General features: G+C 38.4%; 2 protein-coding genes across 2 annotated transcripts; both read left to right on the top strand.

Moving 5' to 3' along the window:
* Positions 1 to 1,322: 1,322 nt before the first annotated feature.
* Positions 1,323 to 6,271, top strand: LOC131314654 (uncharacterized). The gene is made up of 6 exons (XM_058343447.1): positions 1,323 to 1,684; positions 2,962 to 3,141; positions 3,761 to 3,842; positions 3,932 to 4,039; positions 4,619 to 4,777; positions 5,780 to 6,271. The coding sequence occupies exons 1-6, from the start codon at positions 1,433 to 1,435 to the stop codon at positions 5,974 to 5,976; spliced, it is 978 nt and encodes a 325-aa protein (XP_058199430.1). The 5' UTR covers positions 1,323 to 1,432; the 3' UTR covers positions 5,977 to 6,271.
* Positions 6,272 to 7,648: 1,377 nt separating this feature from the next.
* LOC131314655 (uncharacterized) lies at positions 7,649 to 18,920 on the top strand. Its single transcript, XM_058343448.1, has 6 exons — positions 7,649 to 8,071; positions 9,269 to 9,448; positions 17,140 to 17,221; positions 17,310 to 17,417; positions 17,606 to 17,764; positions 18,538 to 18,920. Exons 1-6 carry the CDS (start codon positions 7,835 to 7,837, stop codon positions 18,732 to 18,734), a joined length of 963 nt encoding a protein of 320 aa, XP_058199431.1. The 5' UTR covers positions 7,649 to 7,834; the 3' UTR covers positions 18,735 to 18,920.
* Positions 18,921 to 19,298: the final 378 nt, after the last annotated feature.

The raw sequence follows: 19,298 nt of genomic DNA, 5'->3' as shown, positions 1-19,298 counted from the left end.
TACATTGTTGTTCTGCCATGGAAGATGTTTAGAAAAACCATCAAATAAAACTGTAATACAGATTTATTACTCAAATTGACTTCATTATTTAAGTTCAAACATTTAGCAACGGGACCCCTAAAACTTGTGAGAAGATTTTACCCAATCCATTTTTATGGGCAAAAATAGAAAATATACAAACATTTATTCAATAACTTTATAAAATGGACATTTATTAAGAGCAACCAAAATAGAATAGTGAATTCTAAAAAAGGGATGGGGGAGTACATAAGATAATTCCATCCAATTCTCAATGGAGTTTAACAGCATGGTCTAATTAAAAACTTATCGACAAGATCAGATGTCTACTAGAAGTTTTGATAAAAGAGCAAGCACAACAAGAAGTAGGTAAAAAATTGTACTTTATCTAGTTTAACTTTTTTTTTTTTTTAGGAAGAACAACATAAATAACTAGTCATTTTTTGTCTTCATACTACATCAAAGGTATTCTCCTAATTGTTTTGTAAGATTACACATTTTATATTGAAGTGAAGAGAGAGAATTTGAAAGGGTATAATATTTATATGCTTGACTAGTGAACAATGACTCAACAAATGTGTTGAGTTACTTAGCAAAGTTAAGATAGCTAGGCTTTTATTGAAATTTGGGGCTTTGATTTTGTATGTTTGCTAGCTAAAATGCCTAAAATATCACATATAGCTAGGTTATTATGCTCTGTGGTAATGTGCATAGGGTATCTCTAATGACATAACTAAAATTGGATAATCAAAATTTGTCACCTTATCTTTTGATTATCTATTCAAGGAACTGATAAGTTTTTTTTTTTTTGTTAAGAAGGCAAGGAACTGCTAAGATTAATAATCTAAAGTCTCACAATGGTCAATTGTAGTCTATAATCAAACACCTTTCTTAGTACAGAGAGATAAAGAAAGGTGGAAATGAAAGAGAGAATGTGTGGTACCCATTAAATTTGGTTATTTAAAGAAAAAAAAAGGGAAGTGATTTTGCAACTCCATTTTTTTTATTAATGTCACTCCTTTCTGTGTCTTGATTAGATGATTTGTTTTGTGAGAGAATGAGAGTGACATTAATAAATAGGGGAGTGAAAAAATCAATTTTCAAAAAAAATTGCTATTTTTGGTTGTCCAAATACTAAAATTTGATTATCTTTTAAAGAGTTGCTAAGTTACGATTATGAGTCATATTTTAAATCAACATGGCTAACTTTTGCGAATGCGATGAATGGAAGTTTGCGGATCAAAAAATAAATAAATGGAAGTTTAGGTGTATTTTTACAATTTCCCCTACTTCCAATTCCAAACTCGCCCCTACTATACAACAGCCGTGCTGATTTATCCAACTTTCCTCCCAGTCCTGATAACCTCGCCTGAGTTCTCCATTCCCCTTCTTCCGACCACCGTCAACCGCCAAAATGAAGGCCGTTGTGATAACCACCCCCGGCGGCCCCGAAGTCCTTCAACTACAAGAGGTCGAAGACCCAGAATATGGAGACGACGACGTTCTGATCAGAGTCGCAGCCACCGCACTCAACCGGGCCGACACTATCCAGCGCAAAGGCTTGTACCCGCCGCCGAAGGGCACGAGCCTGTTCCTGGGTCTGGAATGTTCTGGAACCGTCGAGGCCGTCGGGAGGAACGTCACTCGGTGGAAAATCGGTGACCAGGTCTGTTCAGCTCTCGTTTTGATTTTGGAGGTTTCTTTCGTGTTAGGGAAGAGATTTGATGGGTTGTTTTATGCTGTGTGTATGGGTATTGAGATAAGAAGGGAAAGGAAATTAGGGTTTTTGATCGAAGGATTAGTTGTAGTGAGGAAATTGGGATTTTTTGTTTGTTTATAACTCCGGTGTCTGGGCAAGCTTACACGAACCTTGACATCTGGGATGAACCCCACTGCCCACTTGCGGGAAGCCCCAAAGTCCCAGGCCTTGACCACCGGACTGACCCGTTAGGGTAGGACATTGGGATTTTATGCTGTGTTTGGTTTTTGTTGCTATGTTTGAGTGCTCAGAAAAGATATGGAAAAGAGAAGAAAATGCCATTTTGAACCTTACCTTATTTGTTATTGCGATGTCTCAAACTTATCACTTTGCAATATGAATACGGTCTAACAAAACGAAAGATCAAATACAGCTAGCTTTTGGGGGATGCTACAGTGGTACTTACAATGGATAAAGATGTGATACTTAGTACCAAATAAAATACTGCACGAGTGTACAGTATTTGCCTCTGTACAAAATACAGTATCCCTCGCATTGCTAAATTACAAATTTACAATATGAATTTCAGGGTCATTTCATCATAAGTCATAAGAGCATAACATGGTTCACTTACGGGAAGAAGCCAATTTACTTTTGCTCAATAATTGTTTAGTTGCGGGAATGTTTTGCATCAACTTGTTGGGTTAATGTGCATACCAATTCCTTCATCTTTGCTGATTTTCTCCTTTTGTGCTTTTCTTTTCTTTTCTTTTTGGTGGTGATGTGGATCGTCGAGGGGGTTGGTTTGTAAGATCCATTGCATGCAGTCTAATGTGGTGTTTGATTATAGTTCTATCTAAATGTGCTTATATGCAAACTTCAAAAAAAAAATAGTAGGAGTATGTGTGACTCAATATCTATTTGAAAATGGGTTTGATTCGTTACTTCTTGTAATCAAGTTTGAATGTTATTATTGAAGTGTCAAACCCCAGCAAGCCTCTATAAACTTCTGAATGATTAACCATTTTGCCGAGCTAAGCATAGTAGAGTCGAGGCTATTGACATTTAGCGTATGCAATAAAACATCTATCTCTTCCTATCAAGTAAGCTAGAAAACTATGACATAGAGTTTGGCATATCCTCTTGTACTTCTTGATGGTTATTTGATCCTTTCGATATCCTGTTACTGTTGGAAGGAGAAGTTTGTAAGCTTTCTTAGTAAATGAGAGAGAGAGGTTCCGCAGGTATGTGCTCTTCTTAGTGGAGGAGGGTATGCTGAGAAGGTGGCTGTACCCACTGGACAAGTTCTTCCTGTTCCAGCTGGTGTTTCTCTAAAAGATGCTGCTAGTTTCCCTGAAGTGGCGTGCACTGTTTGGTCAACAGTGTTCATGATGAGCAGGCTATCTGCTGGAGAAACATTCCTGGTAATTTATCATCCCTTTCTGTTTTTTTCAGTAGCACAAATTTTCACCACTTTGTTGTTTGGCTTAGAAATACTGGAAGGTCATGAAATTCTACTGTACTTGTTTTTTTAATCTGAAATTCTACCATACTTGAATTGATTGATATTGAGGAACTTACTGTGGATATTTATGGATCATATCATGGTGTATGTAAGTTCTGCTAAAAAGTTTGATTTCTTCTCAGAAATGTTACCTCTTTATGATTAAGATTAGAATTGCTGAATTTGTCGCAGAAGTCAGAAAATGAAAGTCTTGCTCATACTGTTTTCTGGTTTTCATGTTTTTAAGCCTTTATATATGGAGTTATGCGCCCTTGATTTTGTAACCACTTGGAAAACAGTGAAACCATAAGTGGACTATTTACTTTGTTTAAATGAAGACCACATTGGGATGTTGAATCATAGTATGTTGGTCTGAAAAATAAAATAAAATTGTTTTATAAAGTCATAAAGTGGTCTTCATCTTGGTGCTTGGATATGCTGTCTGTCTGCTCGATTCATTAGTCATTACAATCTTGTCCAATCTTAATGCTGAAATCTAACTTGAAGCTGTTGACAAAGATACTTATACTCTATGACAGATACATGGGGGCTCCAGTGGAATTGGTACATTTGCGATCCAAATAGCGAAATACCTAGGAGCCAAAGTGTTTGTCACAGCAGGTTTAGTAAGCGCGTTTTTATCTCATAATACACGTGAGGGTGAGCATTATTGGAGGTTTCATTAATCTTTGACAAAACTATTTCACCAGGAAACGAAGAAAAATTAGCTGCTTGCAGGGATCTGGGAGCTGATGTGTGCATCAACTACAAGAGTGAAGATTTTGTTGCACGTGTGAAGGAAGAAACGCAAGGGAAAGGTATATTCTCTATAGCACGACGATTATTTCAACCTGCTATTTTGATTTTACTTGTTCATGCAATCTGCTCGTTTTGGAATCTAAAAAGAAATTGGACACTAGTGTTACTTGAAAATGCTAGTAATACTCTAGCGATTTGCAGATTGCAACAACACTTTCTGTTCCAAAAAGTTTTGTTTTTTAGCATTCTAAAGAGTTCCCTAATTCTTTCCTTTAATTTAAACTTTTCCTGTGGGTGTAGAAATTTCAAGATCGACTGACTAGAATTTAAAGAGAGTGGATCTTTCGGATGACAAATGTGAAAAAATAAAACTAGTCATAGTGCTCCTAGAAATGCTTTTTTAAATGGAGATTTCCAAAATGTTCCCTTTAGAGAAGATTTGGTGTAATCGGACCTTGATTCAAGGTACGAGTATACCGCAATTCCGTTCCCGATCCTTGTACAGTTTTACCACGTTCCAGGTGACCTGGGTTAGACATCACCTTTTTTGGCATCACACCCATGCATAAGGGATAAAATATGAAACCTTTATATTTTGGCTGGTTTAGAAAACTTAATGTTGAAACGTCTGACATCAGGTGTTGATGTTATACTGGATAACGTTGGAGGACCCTACTTTCAACGGAACATCGACAGCCTAAATATGGATGGGAGGCTTTTTATTATCGGCTTTATGGGTGGAACTGTAACAGAAGTGAATCTTCAGGGTTTGCTTGCAAGGCGCCTCACAGTGCAAGGTATATTCTGAAGCTCTTGTCTATTTTTTCCACTACTTCAAATTACTGATCTAATTACATTTGTTCGTCTTGCTAGATTTTTTTTTTTTTTTTTTTTCGGCATATTGCTAGAATGCTAGAGAAAATAATCATGTTCCAACAAAAGTAAAAACGGTGAATCAATTCAATTTGATGAAAGATCTCAAGGGATAGTCCTCCTATTCCTATCTAGTCCGCAACCACCGAGTGTCATTTAATGTTGAATAAAGTACAATCTACTTCACTTTGGGTCCCCTATGGCATAAGTTGGCAATCCCATGATCATGCATCTGGTATTCTCTTGAAATCAGACTTCCTAGTGCTCTTTTCATCACATCTCACCATTCTGAACCACTACATATATGGCACGAGGGAACTCCTTTTTTCACAATGGTTGGGCAGGGTATTTGACTAATCAATGCGATGAATTCAGTGTCGGCCCTATGGTAAAGTCCAAGGTGCGGCTGCTTTAGGCCCCTAAAAGTAGGCAAATTTTAGGGGGGCCTTCTATTTTGATACCCACTATTAAAGTATAAGGAAAAACATACTACCTCCGTCCCAAATTTCTAGACCCGTACGAATAATCGTGTAAAGGTAATTTATCTGACTTATGAGTACTTGTATTTGTTTTTTTTGGGAAAGGTAATTATCTAACTTACATTTTTTTCCGTAAAAATTCATGGAGTGACTCATTTTTTATTCACTTTAAGCCCCCTAAAAGTCAAGGCCAGCCATGGAGATGATGCAAAATATTTCCTCCATTTGAATATGGAATGTTAGCATTTGTATTACACAAGGCAAACTTCACTTTACCCTCATTTGGAAATCGGTATCAGCACATAAACCCTAATGATTTGTGGATTATAGTGCACCTGTCACCTGATTCCATCCATAAGGATGGACTATTGCCTGAAGCGAATACCTTTGTTTCATCTGGGTAACTTACTAGTTTGACAAAGATTGCAATTCTATACTACTATGCAGCGGCTGGGTTGCGCTACAGGAGTACAGAAAACAAAGCTCTGATCGTGAGCGAAGTGGAGAAAAACGTTTGGCCAGCGATCGTGGCGGGGAAGGTGAAACCAGTGGTGTATAAATGTCTTCCATTGTCCGAAGCAGCTGAGGGTCACCGGCTTATGGAGAGTAGCAGCCATATTGGGAAAATACTCCTTGTCACTTGATACTATGGATGATCTTTTGCATCAAGTGACTGAATAAAATGGTTACTATATGCGTTAAAATGAACAGGAAAAATAAAAAGACGTTAGTTGCTTGAAAGGATTTGTGTTATGTTGATCTCCATTTGCAATGTTGTAAGAGTACTTGTGAACTAAAGGCACCCCTTTCTCCTCTTTCTTTTTTTTTAATTTTAATTTTATATATTAAGTATATATGAGAGATGTATTAATAACATATATTGTGTGGGGTCAAATTTGTAAAATTGTCTAATACACATATTAAGTACTTCCTCCGTCATTTTTTAAATGTCTATTATGATTCTATATGTCATTTTTAATTATTTATATCTATTGTATATTTGTTAAAAATATGCAATATGATTCTTGTTTGATAGATCTTAATTATTTTTACAAGACAATGATTTGAAAATTATAAAACATAATAAACGTCGAGAGATATAAGACATTGAAAATGGCACGTAGAATCGTAGTGGATGTTTAAAAGGAGCAGAGGGAGTAATAATTACAGAAAATGATTTTTACACTGCCTTTTTATCTATTTGCACTCATTTTTTGGGCTTTTATTCACATGAAATAACTAATTTGCCCTTGATATATGGGGAAAATAAATCAACAAGTAAGGATAATTTTGTAATTTCATGTAAATAACAACAACAAAAAATAGTGCAAATTGATAAAATGCGAGGGTAAAAATTTTGAATGGTTGAGGGGGGTGACTCCATCCACTCACGTAAGTAAGTTTCTAAAATTAATTCTAAAAGGCGTAACCAAAGAAGCTAAGGGTCCGTTTGGAACTTGTTCGAAAGGAAAGGAAAACAAAGAAAAATGACTAAGAAGAAAATCGTGAGGAAAATGCATTGTGCTCAAAATGTTGTTTTCTTATATTTTCCTTTCTCTTTCTTTCTAAACCGAACGAGTGAGAATTTTTTTCTAATTTTTCTTTGATTTTCTTTCTTTTCTATAAGCTCCAAACAAATACTAATTAGTTTAGTTTAGTTTTGGTAGTAGGTGGAGAGAGAAATAAAGTAATGATTGAATATAGGGATAATGATTGGAGAGAAATAGATAGAGATGATAAAATAATAATTGAAAAAATATGGTAATGATTGAAGAAAGAAATATGATAATGATTGAAAACTAAGCTAAAACTAAAACTAAAGAGAATAAATTCTTTACACCGCCGGTATAAACATTTGTTTCCTCCAAATCAATTGCATTGCGCCACGTCGCCATATTTTATTAATTGAGATCACTATTTTGACACGAGTTGCAATGCAATTGATTTGGAAGAAAGAAATATTTACACCGGCAGTGTAAAGAATTTATTCTCAAATATTTTAGGGGGCCTTGCAAAAAATCAGCTTTAACCGGTATCGGTAAGTATTATTTTTAAATTTATAAGAGTGAAAATGCTCAACTGCGCAGTTTCGAACATACAAACCTATAAATAATATTAATCGATACCCGTTAGAGCTGATTTTTTATGGGACCCCCTAAAATATTATTTTAAAATTTATGGATATTTTTTTGTATTTTTTGTTGGACCCGAAATGAGTCCCATAAAAAATGTAGTGAATAGTGTAGTGAAAGTACGTAGTGTATGTAGCATTCCTGTTTTTTTTTTCTCAAAATCAGCAGCCTAAATTAATTAGGAGTACTAATTAAATTGGACGTAAGTCAGTAAATTGGCCATAGGCGGCTCCGCAAATCGGGCAACCGTCTCCGTCCAGCCAGTGACACTGCCACACTCGGGCGTTGACTCGAATTCAACCTAATAAACGCGCCCGTTTTCTTCCTCCGATCACCGTCAAACACCCAACCGCCGCCGCCGCCGCCACAAATGAAGGCCGTGGTGATAACCACCCCAGGCGGACCCGAAGTGCTGCAACTACAAGAGGTCGAAGACCCACAAGTCGGTGACGACGACGTTCTGATCAAAGTCGCGGCCACAGCGCTCAACAGGATCGACACTCTCCAGCGCAAGGGCTCGTACCCGCCTCGGTTCCTTGGTCTCGAATGTTCTGGAAACGTCGAGGCCGTCGGGAGAAACGTCACTCGGTGGAGAATCGGCGACGAGGTATAATTTCCGTGCATCAAGTTGTTCATGAGGAGCTCATTTCAAACGATCTTTTTAATCGAGCCGAGTACGTGTGGATCTCAACTAATTTGAGTGTTTTTTACACATGATAAGCCAAACGAGCAGGGTAGTAACTTCATCGGGTTTTGGTTTGCAAACTTAACCATAAACGACCCGAATTGTTTAAGCTTGGTTTGAAAACTTAACAAACAAGCGAGCATATTTCAAATGAGTCTTTTAATCAAGCCGATTATGTGTCCATGTCAAGAAATGTGGTTTTTTTTTCATACACATGATTGGCCGAACGAGTAGAGTAGTAACTTCTTCGAGTTTGGTTCGCAAGCTTAACGAGCTTCAAAAAGAGCTTAAAAAAAATATTCAAGCTTCGCAAGCTTTAACGAGCTTCAAAAAATATCAAGCTTGACTTAATTATGTAACAAACAAACCTTGAATTGAACTGAACCGCAAGCTTGAACTTGAGTAGTTTGGTTAGTCTATCACCCCCAAGCGCAGTGTAGATATCATTTATTTGACTAAAAAGGGCAAAATAAACTAGCTTCCTGGGGTAATCATAGTTACGTTATCGTGCATCAAAACAAATGGTCACATTATTTCACAACAATACTGCTAATCAAATAATACAGTTTTCCTCATAATTCTTTTGAATTGACCTATTAGCATTATTAATATTACATATTACATATTAGATTTTGGGCTTAATATTCATCTCAAGGTGTTCATCTTTCCTCTTTGGATAGACGGTTGTAGGGTTTTTAAGCATCCGCATGATTGTTTACTGTTCGATGATACTTGAGTGAACTTCAGTAAAATTATCCAAGAAAGTAAAGTATATGTGCAAGCGTGTGTTGTGAAAGAGTAACTTGTTGGAAGTATAAGGAATTTGATTAGCTACCGCTTCCTAGGTCATGATCGAGTTTTGATGATATAATCTGGGAGTCAACCCTGTCTAGCCATTAAAATCTTTTCAAAGGACATGCTATTTTGTTGGGCTGAGGGCCTGAGGCAATTGCAATTTCTTTGTAAAACGTTGAAAAATTCATCTGTTCCCCTCATAAGAGAGAACAAACTGTGAAGTAGAGAGCATAGCTTGACCCTTTTATGATATCTTCCTCGTTCTCGACCCTTTTAGTATTTCGAACGTAGTACCTGCAGCATATGAGGAGAGTGGTTTTGCAGGTTTGTGCTCTTCTTAGTGGAGGAGGGTATGCTGAGAAGGTGGCTGTACCGGCAGGACAGGTTCTTCCTGTTCCACCTGGTGTTTCTCTTAAAGATGCTGCAAGTTTTCCTGAAGTGGTATGCACTCTTTGGTCGACCGTTTTCATGAGGAGCAGGCTAAGTGCAGGAGAAACATTCCTGGTAATTTACAAGCCCATCTACGCACAAAAGCATTGATCTTTCCCGCTTTGTTTCTTTCATTAACAAAAAGCCGTTTGACCTTTTTCAGACGCAGTGTTTTGTAATGATATTGAGGAAATGGTTTTTTTAAGGCACAAACAATCATCATTTTTTGTTTTTTATTGCATTGATCTTAATCAGCCTTGACTTCATCGATCGTAAATCTCTCCTCTTTTGATCACCAAAAACGAAAATAGCACAGGTATTATCAGGGGCTGTTCCAGGATTTTCATCCAGCGGTGACAAAAATACATATCATGTAAATGACGAAAAGCTCTAGGCAATAAATGAAGTAATGAACTCTAACTTAGCGAGATATATTATACAGGAAGGGAAAATGTGTATAGAGATTCCCCACTTTTTTTTTTTTTTGTATTTACCTATCTAGTTTTGAAGTTCCAAAATTTATTAGGGAACTTATTTTGGTTTGTTGGGCTATATTATTTAGTGTTAAGTTATGGGTGTATGTGTAATTAGCGTGTAATTGAGCCCTTGTGTAAATTAGATTAGGAGATAAGGATCTCAGTGTAATTATTCTCTTAGTCTTATATAACTCTAACGTAATGAGAAAATAACGCTATTCTTTTGGGTTCCCATTCCACGTCTCTCTCTTTCTTTACAACTTTACATGGTATCAGAGCGATTCGATCTAGGGTTTATGTGTTCTGATGATTTCGTTCCAGAACACTGACGTTTGAAGGGTTTTTTCATTTTCCATGACTCTCGCTGACCAACCTAGGCCTATGATGCACCGACACGGACACGGACACGGACACGGACACCGAAACCGACACCGGGACACGGGAATTTTAAAAAAATGGGGACACGGACACGGCGGGGGACACGCCATGTGTATATTTATTTATTTATTTATATATATTTATATATATAAATAAATATATATATAAATAAATATAGTTTAGCACCCAGAAATTTTAAAAAAATATAATTTGGCCCCAAATTTTTTATAAAAAAATTACGGTTTGACCCCCAAATTTTTCAAAATTACAGTTTGGCCCCCAAAATTTTAAAAAAATTACAGTTTGACCCCTGCCGTGTCCCCATCGGTGTCCCCGCCGTGTCCCCATCGGTGTCCCCAGCGGTGTCCTGCCATGTCCCCAGCCGTGTCCCCCTCAAAATTTAATATTAAAATATGGGACACGCCACGTGGCGTGTCCCGTACGTATCTCCGAGGTGTCCCGCGGTGTCCCCGTGTCCCCGTGTCCTGACACTGCGATACTTCGACCTTTAGAGGTGTCGGTGCTTCATAGACCTAGGCCATCGCCTGCCCTTTTCTACTCCAGCCTAACTTCTGTAGGTCCACCACTGCTACCAGCGACTTCTGCAGGTCCTACACCAGTCATCTCCGACCACCGTTAGCCATCTCAGATTACCAGCAACCTCCGGCAATCTCTGTTTGTGCTCGGAAATTACTAGGTCAAAACTAGCAACCTCTATTTGAACTCCGGTGACTCTTATTTGACCTCCTACGACCACGTACCAGCACAGGTAATCTCGTATACTCTTTTTTCGATCGTTTGTGTTTGGGTTACTCGTACAGCACTGGGCAGTTTGTAAACCATTGAGTACGTGTGATTTTTTGAGTTTATTCAAAGGCTGAGATTACTTAGAAGCTTTGTAGCTCTATACTTAAGTTTTGTTGAGATGTCGGAGGAATCAAAAAAGGCTCCACTAGTGGTACGGATGAGTTGAGTCGTGTAGGGACTCAAGATAATTGTTCTCTGGATATTTGCCCTATTAAGTTGGATGGTACCAACTATTTGATTTGGTCTTGCACTTTTACTTTGGCTATTGAGGCCAAAGGGATGTCAGAATTTATTGAGGGTCCTGTTACTCCACCTGTTGAGACTATTATTGAAGAAATTTAAATCTCAAAAATCGTTAGTTATGCCTGGTTGTTTAATTCTATGAGGGTTGATATTCGTCACACTTTTTTGCTTCTTGATACTCCACATAAGATTTGGACTACTGCAGTCCAAGCCTATTCTCAGCAGGGTAATGGTGCACAGTGTTTTGAGTTGAGGAAGAGGCTCCGTACATTGGAACAAAATCTTCGTTCTGTTGCTGTGTATTTTGCTGACTTGAATGGAGCATGGCAGGAATTTGATTATTATCAGGGATTTCAGGCTGTTTGTGTTGTTGATGCTGCCGCTTGGTTAAAGCGGTTGGAGAAGGAACGCGTTTATGACTTGTTTATGACTTTTTGGCTGGACTTGATATAGAATATGATCCGATTAGAGTACAAGTGTTGGGTCATATTCCGTTTCCGTCGTTGGGAGAGGCCTATGCCATTGTTCAGCAGAAGAGTAGGAGGGGTGCTATGTTGGACACTCCTACTCTTGAGCGTTCTGCCTTGATTGCCATTCCTCATGGTGGGCTTGTTCCACAGAGTGGTAAATCACAATTTGGTGTTAGCAGTGGGCCTATTGATCGAGAGTCGCTCCGATGTGATCATTGCCACAACACCGGCCATACTAGGGATTTCTGTTGGAAGTTACATGGTCGTCCCTCCCGTGGGTGAGGGGGTGGACGCGGTGGTCGAGGTCGGGGTCCCATGCTTTCTCAGGCCCAGGCCCATGTTTCGAAGTCTACATGGGTTGCTACTTTGCCTGATTCTGGGTTCCGTACTGAGGTTCAGGCGTCTTCTGATCATGTTAGTGGTTTTTCTCAGGGGGAGATGCAAGCTCTTAGGCGCTTAATGACTCGGGCTGATACTCCATCTGCTATAGCTCCTACTTCTACAACAAGTCCCACTTCATTCTATTTTGCTCACACGGGTATTCCGGCTTGTGCATTTACTGCCTCTTCTGCTATTCTTTGGATTATAGATTCCGGTGTGCTTCAAATCATATGACAGGTTGTTCCTCTGTAGTTGATTCTTACTCTACTTGTTCTGGTAAGGATAAAGTCAGGATAGTAGATGGATCATTCTCTGCTATTTCAGGAAAAGGTTCCGTTCGCTATTCTCCCTCTATTTTCCTCTCTTCAGTTCTACATATTCCAAATTTTCCCATTAACCTTTTGTCCGTTAGTAGTCTTACTCGTTCTGCAAATTGTTCAGTGACCTTTTTTCCTACTCATTATGTTTTTCAGGAACTGGACACGGGCAAAGTGATTGGCAGTGGTAAAGCACAGGATGGCCTCTATTTTTTGGAGTCTGCACCTCGTTCACCTATGTCATGTGATCTCAGCTCTTTCTATGTTACATCAGTGGCACCGTAGATTGGGTCATCCCTCTTTTGGGATTTTAGAGAAACTTTTTCCTACTTTAATTAAGCATTGTTCTAGGAGTCAGTTTTGTTGTGAAGCTTGTGAGCTTGGAAAACATAGACGTTCATTTTATGCACCTATTAATAAACGGAGTGCCTCTCCTTTTATGGTTATTCATTTTGATGTTTGGGGTCCTTTCCCCTATTACCTCTCTCAAAGGTTTTCGGTGGTTTGTTACTTTTATTGACTGTTATTCTCGTGTTACTTGGTTGTATTTACTTAAATCAAAGAGTGAAGTCTTTTCTTGTTTTAAATCTTTTCATGCGATGGTGCGCACCCAATTTGATGCGAATATAAAAATTCTTCGTAGTGATATTGGCACTGAGTATATCGATTGGACTTTTAGGACCTTTCTGGATGAAAATGGCATTCCTTTTCAGACGACTTGTATTGACACTCCACAACAAAATGGAGTTGGTGAATACAAAAATCGTCATCTTGCTGAGGTTGCTCGCTCTTTTTTATTTACCATGAATGTTCCCAAATATTTATAAGGCAAAGCGATTTTGACTGCCACTTACCTTATTAACCGTATGCCATTCAGTATTCTCCACTTCAAAACTCCCATTGAGTGTCTTCCTGGTAGATTTCGTGTCATGACTCTTCCTCCGAGAGTTTTTGGTTGTGTATGTTTTGTTCATGCTCCTCACCCCTCTGGTGGCGAGTTAGGTCCTAAAGCCCATAAATGTGTTTTCATTGGGTACTCTCCTACCCAGAAGGGCTATAAGTGTTATGATCCTCACTCTAGGAAATTTTGTCTCTCTGGATGTCACTTTTTGGAAAACAAAGCCTTTTTACTCTCCCCCCGCTCCATCTCTTCAGGGGGAGCATAAGCAGGAAGAGATGAAGGAGGTTTATACTCATGGTCAAAGGGAGGAATTATTTTTTAATCATGGTGAGAGGGAGAAGAAAAAATCTAAAGAGGAACCAGTATCTGCTGAAAGAGCAACACATGACATTGGTGGTGATATCGAGAATAGATCACAACGGTGGCAAAGGCCTGACTTGCAAATCTACTAGAACTAGACGGAAAAATGGAGAGCTCTCCTGTGTGATGCCACATTGTCAATTACAATCGCCTGCTCCAATTCTGGATTCCTCAGCCGACTCATCTGGTAATGAATCTTCTTCCTTTGAACCTCCTTTTATTGATTCTGATAATCTTCCTGTTGCTCTTCGGAAAGGTGTCAGGTCATGTACCCTACATCCTATCTCCCAGTTTGTTTCTTATGATCGTTTATCTCCTTCGTACCATGCATTTGTTTCGTCTCTTTCTTCTATATCTATTTCACAAAATTGGTAGGATGCATTGGTGATACCTAAGTGGGAAGGAACTATAGTAGAGGAGATGACAGCTTTGAAAAAGAATGGCACTTGGGAGCTAGCATCACTTCCAGAAGGGAAGAAATCAGTGGGATGCAAGTGGGTTTTCACTGTTAAGCAGAATGCTGATGGTACCGTTGAGAGGTACAATGCGCGACTTGTTGCCAAGGGTTTTACTCAAACCTATGGTATTGAATACGAGGAGACGTTTGCTCCGGTAGCAAAGATGAACTCTGTACGAGCCCTACTATCTTGTGCTGCAAATTTGAATTGGCCCCTACAACAGTTCGATGTGAAAAATGCATTCCTTCATGGTGAATTAGAAGAGGAGTTGTATATGGATATACTGTAAGCAGAAATCACTGAGTGATTTTCTGCATTCTTTAGATACATATAGCAATGCTGAGCTGGCAGTCAATTAGTTTAATTTGGTTAAGCTTCTGTGGTTAGTTTAGTTTGTTAGTTAAGAGCTAACTAATCTGAGATTAAGTGGGAGCATATAAGCTCCAGTGTACTCTGTCTTCATTCAAGAGAGATGAATGTCGTGAATAGAAAAACCCTAAAAATCAGTTCTTGATCTGATTTGGATTCTTGAATGAGAGTTGTGTAGATTCTTGTGTATTTCCATATATACCTCCAGGTTTTTCTTCCTCTAAGACTGAAGGAAAGGTCTGTAAGTTGACGAAAGCTCTTTATGGGTTGAAGCAGTCACCTAGAGCTTGGTTTGGTAGATTTTCGAAGGCTATGTTGAGGTTTGGATACAAACAGAGCCATGCAGATCATACTATGTTCATCAAAGGGGTTGCTGGTAAGATTGCTGTCCTTATTGTCTATGTTGATGATATAATAATGACAGGTAATGATGTGGACGAGATTCTTAATCTTAAGTCTAATCTGGCTCAAGAGTTTGAGATTAAGGATTTGGGATCACTGTGGTACTTTCTAGGGATGGAGGTAGCGATGTCCGATAGAGGTATTTTTATCTCCCAACAGAAGTATATACTTGATCTTTTGGAAGAAACAGGTATGTTGAGTTGTAGACCTGCGAATTCTCCTATTGAGGCGAATCATCATCTTAGTGGAGATGTGGGGGAGCACACTGATAAGGAGAGATATCAACGACTGGTGGGTCAACTGATATACTTAGCTCACACTCGACCGGATGTTACTTATGCAGTTGGTGTTGTTAGTCAGTTTATGCATGATTCTCGTACTTCACATCTGGATGCAATTTATCGTATCTTGAGGTATCTCAAGTCAGCTCAAGGGAAAGGAATTTTGTTCTTTAATCATGGTCACCTGCGGTTGGAGGTTTTCACTGATGCTGACGGGGCTGGATCTGTGGATGATAAATGCTCTACTTCGGGCTACTGTACTTTCCTTTGAGGGAATTTGGTTACTTGGCGAAGTAAGAAGCAATCAATGGTTGCCAGATCAAGCGCAGAAGCAGAGTATAGAGCTATGGCTCATGGTGTTTGTGAGTTCTTGTGGCTCCAAACCTTGTTACATGATTTGGGAATTTCCGATAATGGTCCTATGAAACTCTACTGTAACAATAAAGCTGTTATCAACATTGCTCATAATCATGTCCAACATGACAGAACGAAGCACGTAGAGATTGACAGGCACTTCATCAAGGAGAAGCTGAGTGATGGGTTGATATGTATGCCTTTTGTGAAATTGGAGGATCAATTAGCTGACATATTCACAAAAGGGCTTGGCAGCAAGAGTTTCCACACCGCTGTGTTCAAGTTGGGCTTGATTGATATCTTTGCACCAACTTGAGGGGGAGTGTTAAGTTATGGGTGTATGTGTAATTAGCGTGTAATTAAGCCCTTGTGTAAATTAGATTAGGAGATAAGAGTCTCAGTGTAATTATTCTCTTGTCTTGTATAACTCAAACGTAATGAGAAAATAACGATATTCTTTTGGGTTCCCATTCCATGTCTCTCTTTCTTTACAACTTTACATTTAGTTACCCAAATTTAATTGGACTTCCATGTAGTTTACAACTTTACTACCACCACACATCCACAAGCAGTATGTTACCCACCTACACACACACAAGCACTTAAACACACGCTCACATTGTGAAAGCAAAACACGTGAACATGCTCACATTGTGGGTGGGTATCCACTGCAAATGTTTGTGCATTTGTTTGTGATTTTTACGATTTTTATTTATTTTACCTCCGCATGAGTGGTCCAGTGCCAACAATATTAGAAAAAAGTTAATTTGCATGTAAAAAATAAACTTTTTTAATGCATTTTTTGGATAGAGGGTATCATCTCAATCATCGGTCGATCTTCTCTCCTCTCCTCTCTTCTCTCTCAATCATCAGTCGATTTTCTCTCGTCGCGTATATAGTTGATATATATTATACTGTTTATGGAAATGGAAAAGTTTTTTTTTTAACGTTTTCACAAATATATGTGTGTTTACATATAATTATATTGCATATGAAAACGAAAGAGGTTTGTTTTTAATGTTTTCAAATTCAGTACACTTTTTATGTGGGCTATATAGTATTTTGTTGTATGCTATTTTTCCTATTTTTTTTGCTTAGGTGTGCCTTGCTTTAAAAAGGCGCAAGCCTCGCCTAGGCCTCAGAGATCTTTTCGCCTCTCGCCCTTAACAACTATGGTTACTGTATGAATTGCTTTCTTTGAGTTGCCAAAAAATTTAACTAACTCATGAAGGAGTTTTTTTTTTTTGATCCGCAACTCATGAAGGAGTTTGTTTCCCGAATTTGAGCTTTCACATTTGGAGTTACATGCCTCTTTTTGATAAATTAGATGGACCAGTAAATTGAAAGGAACTGTAATATGATTATCTAAATTATGGAAATGAAAAGTGATGCGGCCTCGATCATAGTTAGTGTGGCATAATACTTGTTTGCATTTGGCGAAACGTTCTTATATAAGCTTTCTCCTCTTTATCACCATTGATAGCCAATCTTAAAATTATGTCACTCTAGTAATTGACCTTGAGGACTTTCATTTCAGATACTTTTTTTTTTGGTCGGCAAACATTTCAGATACATGGGGGCTCTAGTGGGATTGGTACATGTGGAATCCAGCTAGCAAAATCCAAGGGAGCCAAAGTGTTTGTCACAGCGGGTTTAGTAGCATTTGTTTTTCATCTCATGGCAGTGCGTGTAGCAATAGTTGAGCTTACATAAATCTTTTAGCAATTTCATTTCACCAGGAAGTGCAGAAAAATTAGCTGCTTGCAAGGATCTTGGAGCTGATGTGTGCATCAACTACAAGACGGAAGATTTTGTTGCTCGTGTAAAGGAAGAAACACAAGGGAAAGGTATATTCTCTCTACCGTGATAATCTCAACCTGCTCTTAGTTCAAGAAAATGTAGAAGCTTGAAAGCTAAAGAGACATTTGGAGTTTGGACGTGTCCTTTCTTCTTCTTTTTCATCTCATAACTAAAATTCCTATCTTTTTTAGTTTTGGTATGTATCAGAAAATTACCTCAAAAGGTTTGATAACAGGAGTTGATGTTGTACTGGATAACATGGGAGGGTCCTACTTTCAGCGAAACCTTGACAGCCTAAACGTCGATGGGAGACTTTTTATCATTGGTTTTATTGGTGGAACAGTATCAGAAGTGAATCTCGCGGGTTTGCTTGCAAGGCGCCTCACAGTGCAAGGTATGTTCTCAAGCCCTTACCTTTTATGTTTCTGGACTTTGGAGTTACCTATATAGTTACACTTGCAAGTTGCATCTCATTTTGCTAGACAATATTATCATAGACTGAGTCCAAAATAAACAGGTTAATCAATTTTCCATAATGAATGATTGAGATGCGGTAGTTTTCTATATGATTAAAAAATGTTCATGCAGCTTCCAAGGGGGTTAAGTGTATGTACTTTTACAAGCGTTCATGCAGCTTTCAGCACAACTCCTCGTGCTTTTTAAAGGGAAATAATAAAACTTCTTGATGGGTGGTGATAGTTTTTGGCGTACTTGGGAGAAAAGAGTAATCCAGAGGAAAACCGTGGTTGAAGAAACTTCATGTCTGAAGGAACAATCTGCTTCATCGTGGGAATCTGATTCTAATACTGCTAGACAAAGAAAGGCCATTGTTTCAAAAGAATTTCTTGATTCTCGAAAGCTAGATGGGCTTTTTGCATCCTTATGGGGAACCATGTTTAAAATTTCCGAGAAAAAGAGGGACATACCTATTTTTTACATAATTACGTCATCTAGGCAAGAGCTACCTCTTGTATACATCTTATTATTCAAGGAAACTCCTTTGTCACTATGGTTGGGCATGAAATGCCTACAAAAGTGGACTCTTTCTTGAAGTACTTCTGTGATACTCTGCTAATGTTCCGATTTTGTGGATTATTGCCTCAAGTGAATGATGTTTAGTTGGCATTCTGCACTAGTTTTTCAAAAATTGCCATTCTATACGTACAGCGGCTGGGTTGCACAGCAGAAGTACAGAAAACAAAGCTCTGATTGTAAATGAAGTGGAGAAGAATGTTTGGCCAGCAATCATGGCGGGGAAGGTGAAACCAGTTGTGTACAAGTATCTTCCATTATCTGAAGCAGCAGAGGGTCACCGGCTTATGGAAAGTAGCAACCATATTGGGAAAATTCTCCTTGTCCCATGATACCTCGGACGATATTGTGTATCCACAGATTCTACATCATATTATGTAAGTTATTTTTTCTTTTTGTTTCGAACACCCTTTAAAGAGTGCGCTTTCTGTATGAATTGAATGTCTGTTTTATTGCTTCTCTTTGTATGCACCGTTGTACACGAGTATAAATGGCACACTGGTATTCTCCCTTGCTCACTAGAATCTTGTGCATGGTTTACTGAAGTCAGATTTTAATGTTGGGACCGGAAAATATGCATTGGAATATGTTTTAATCTTGGTTTTTGATCAGGTAAAAATTTTTGAAACTGGTAATACAACATACAAGAGTCAAGTTGTGTCAAACTTGAAGAGCAGTTTTTACAGTGGTAATTAATTGTTGGAAACTTCTAGAGTTAGGTCACTAAGGCTTTAACACTTTCTAACAAAAAATTTCTCAAGATAAGTATTTGGATTTCCAGGCCCTCCAAGTATCTCTTCTTTGCCAAATCAAATGACTTGAATCGGGCACAATTACACCCAAAATATCCCAACAAATTGTCAATCAAGAGACATTTTGTTTTATGCCCTCCGCAG

Source organism: Rhododendron vialii, chromosome 13a (assembly GCF_030253575.1).
Source record: "Rhododendron vialii isolate Sample 1 chromosome 13a, ASM3025357v1".
Taxonomy (NCBI): domain Eukaryota; kingdom Viridiplantae; phylum Streptophyta; class Magnoliopsida; order Ericales; family Ericaceae; genus Rhododendron; species Rhododendron vialii.
This window is presented reverse-complemented; position numbering and strand designations above follow the sequence as displayed.

Coding starts and splice junctions, on each gene's coding strand:
- LOC131314654 (XM_058343447.1), top strand. CDS start 1,433: ATGAAGGCCGTTGTGATAACCACCCCCGGCGGCCCCGAAGTCCTTCAA. Junction 3,843..3,931: donor CAAAGTGTTTGTCACAGCAG/GTTTAGTAAGCG, acceptor CTATTTCACCAG/GAAACGAAGAAAAATTAGCT. Junction 4,040..4,618: donor GGAAGAAACGCAAGGGAAAG/GTATATTCTCTA, acceptor GTCTGACATCAG/GTGTTGATGTTATACTGGAT.
- LOC131314655 (XM_058343448.1), top strand. CDS start 7,835: ATGAAGGCCGTGGTGATAACCACCCCAGGCGGACCCGAAGTGCTGCAA. Junction 9,449..17,139: donor GTGCAGGAGAAACATTCCTG/GTAATTTACAAG, acceptor CAAACATTTCAG/ATACATGGGGGCTCTAGTGG. Junction 17,418..17,605: donor GGAAGAAACACAAGGGAAAG/GTATATTCTCTC, acceptor GTTTGATAACAG/GAGTTGATGTTGTACTGGAT.